Below are 2,681 nucleotides of genomic sequence, written 5' to 3' on the forward strand. Positions count from 1 at the left end.
GGCTGATAACTGATGAGTATGTGGCGACCTTCTGTGTCTGTTTTCCATTTGTTTGTGTATTTGTTATGTTTTTTTTTTTTTTACTTATATATATATATACACACACAGACAAACAGACACTACCATTTTTGAAAGACATTTCCTGATACAAAATAATGTTATTTGATGCATTTAACCCATAAAGCGCTGGGACTTACACTTGCATAGCATGGACTGCTGAGCACATTTTTATGAAAATGAGACTACAATGCACGCATAAAAAACAAAAAAATAGTTAAAATATCTTCTTAGTATATAATGGTGGCAAGTTTTACATCATCTGAAAAGTCATTAGTTGAGCTATTAGTCCTCTTTCATTCTGGGAGGTATTGGAGTGTTTAATTGACTCCAACAAACGCCCATAAATTAAATGCATCTATCTGGGCCACAATCAGTAGTCACCCATGCATACCAGCCTCCCCTCACTACACCACAGATGTTATCCAAGGGAAAGGCAAAGGGGCCGATACAGCTTGGCACCAGTGACGTCGCAACTCATTTCTACAGCTGAGTGAACTGGAGCAAAATGAAAATAAAGTGTCTTGCTCAAGAACAGAACACACAGCCCGCTCTGGGATTCGAACTCACTACGTATTGATTGTGAACCCAATGATCTAACCCAGGGATGGCCAATTTTTTGTCAACTGGGGGCCACATCGTACCATTCCAAGTGGGCGAGGGCCACATGATAAAACACATATGCAGGAAATATTATTTGCCTTCTTTACACTGATTTTTTTCGCAGTTCTTCTTTATTTTATTTGTCTTGGTATGAAAGTTTACGTTTGGCTGACATCTGCCTCACACATGCGAAGAGATGGGCATCCCAACCTGCCCAGGGAGTATGTGCGGCCGCCTTCAGGTCTGACCTGATTGGAAACAGCTGGGTGACACGGCCGGGAGGGATTTCTGAGGAGTGCTACTTGGGTTTAATCAAGATGTGCTCCAACACGTTTCCCACTCGACAGTGCCTGACCCGTGTAGGCCGAGGCGATAACACCCGCCAGTGTTGCGGCAGCGCGTCTGAAACAATGTGCCACATCGGTAACCAGTGCCTGTGCCTAAAAACACAGAAGCTGGCCAGGCGCACACAAATATGCTGGCTGGTGGCTAGGGAGACCGAGTGTTACGGTTGAGTAGTCAGCTGGGAGCCGGTCTACCGCATATGTGGGACCAGGCTTATTCCTGACCTGGTATTTTGTAGTCCCAACAAAGTGGTACTATTGGATGTTACGGTTCATTATGAGCAAGGCATGGTGCTGTACGATGCAGCCTGTGAGAAAGCACAGAAATACCAGCCACTGATCCCTCTCCTCAGTGGAGAGCTAATGATAATAATGATGATTTCCAGTGTAAATAAATTACAGTTTAACGTATTGAGGTCAAAAAAGCAGAAAATTCATTGATATTTTATTAAAGAACATATTTCATTATCTGTGTCAATGAGATTTTTGTATATTCACATTTTTTACCATATTTTCGATATTAGGCAGAATTTGAGATGTCGCTACTCTTAGGTTATACTGCAAATTAGTAACTTAGAAACTTGTCAAGGGCCACAGGTTACCCCTGCATGCTCTAACCACTGAGCTATGCATGCACGTGCACTCATATATATATATAAAATATATAGACACATGCACGTGCACTCGTATATATAAAATATATACACTCACATGATCAATGGGCTTTCCATACAATTATTTCTTTATTGCCCACAAGGGGCTAAACATAGAGGGGGACAAACAAGGACAGACAGAGGGATTAAGTCGATTAGATCGACCCCAGTGCTTAACTGGTACTTAATTTATCGACCCCGAAAGGATGAAAGGCAAAGTCGACCTCGGCGGAATTTGAACTCAGAACGTAGCGGCAGACGAAATACCGCTAAGCATTTCGCCCGGGGTGCTAACGTTTCCGCCAGCTCGGCGCCCAATTTCTGTCAACCAAATTCACTGACAGTGCTTCAGTAGAAGACACTTGCTCAAGGTACCATGTAGTAGGACTGAACCAGGAACCCTGTGGTTGCAAAGTGAACTTCTTAACCGCACAGCCATGCCTCAATAATCACTAAATATCGAATCTTCTTATTAGTCCCAGGGTCCAACCCTATCCTTGCAGCCTTCATTCACCCAGTATTTATATTCCATTTCAGTTGCCCTTATCTTTACTCAGAACTGCTGTCAACCACCCAATGGTATGTTAACCTTTTTTTTCTTCTTTATATACTCTTTTTACTCTTTTTTACTTGTTTCAGTCATTTGACTGCTGCCACCAGAAAACAAAGAATGTTATTTACCCAGGAGTTCTTATGTAATTTCACTATCAACATAAGTGATAGAATTTATCTCCCTTCATAAAAGTGGTAAATTTTGTATTTTCGATTTTTTATTTATTTATTATTATTATTATTATTATTATTATTATTTACACTCTCGGAGTGGTTGGCATTAGGAAGGGCATCCAGCTGTAGAAACTCTGCCAAATCAGATTGGAGCCTGGTGTTGCCATCCGGTTTCACTAGTCCTCAGTCAAATCGTCCAACCCATGCTAGCATGGAAAGCGGACGTTAAACGATGATGATGATGATGATGATGATTATTATTGATTGAGAGAGCAGTGCATGCCATCAAAGTGACACT

General features: G+C 41.6%; 1 protein-coding gene across 1 annotated transcript in view; it reads left to right on the forward strand.

The window, feature by feature from the left end:
• LOC106876251 (U6 snRNA-associated Sm-like protein LSm4) overlaps positions 1–2,681 on the forward strand; it is a 30,216-nt gene that overhangs the window by 24,653 nt on the left and 2,882 nt on the right. The window contains exon 3 of the mRNA XM_052977500.1: positions 2,195–2,236. Within this exon, the coding sequence (XP_052833460.1) occupies positions 2,195–2,236 (42 nt within the window). The remainder of the gene's footprint in view (positions 1–2,194; positions 2,237–2,681) is intronic.

This window comes from Octopus bimaculoides, chromosome 28 (genome assembly GCF_001194135.2).
Source record: "Octopus bimaculoides isolate UCB-OBI-ISO-001 chromosome 28, ASM119413v2, whole genome shotgun sequence".
Classification (NCBI taxonomy): domain Eukaryota; kingdom Metazoa; phylum Mollusca; class Cephalopoda; order Octopoda; family Octopodidae; genus Octopus; species Octopus bimaculoides.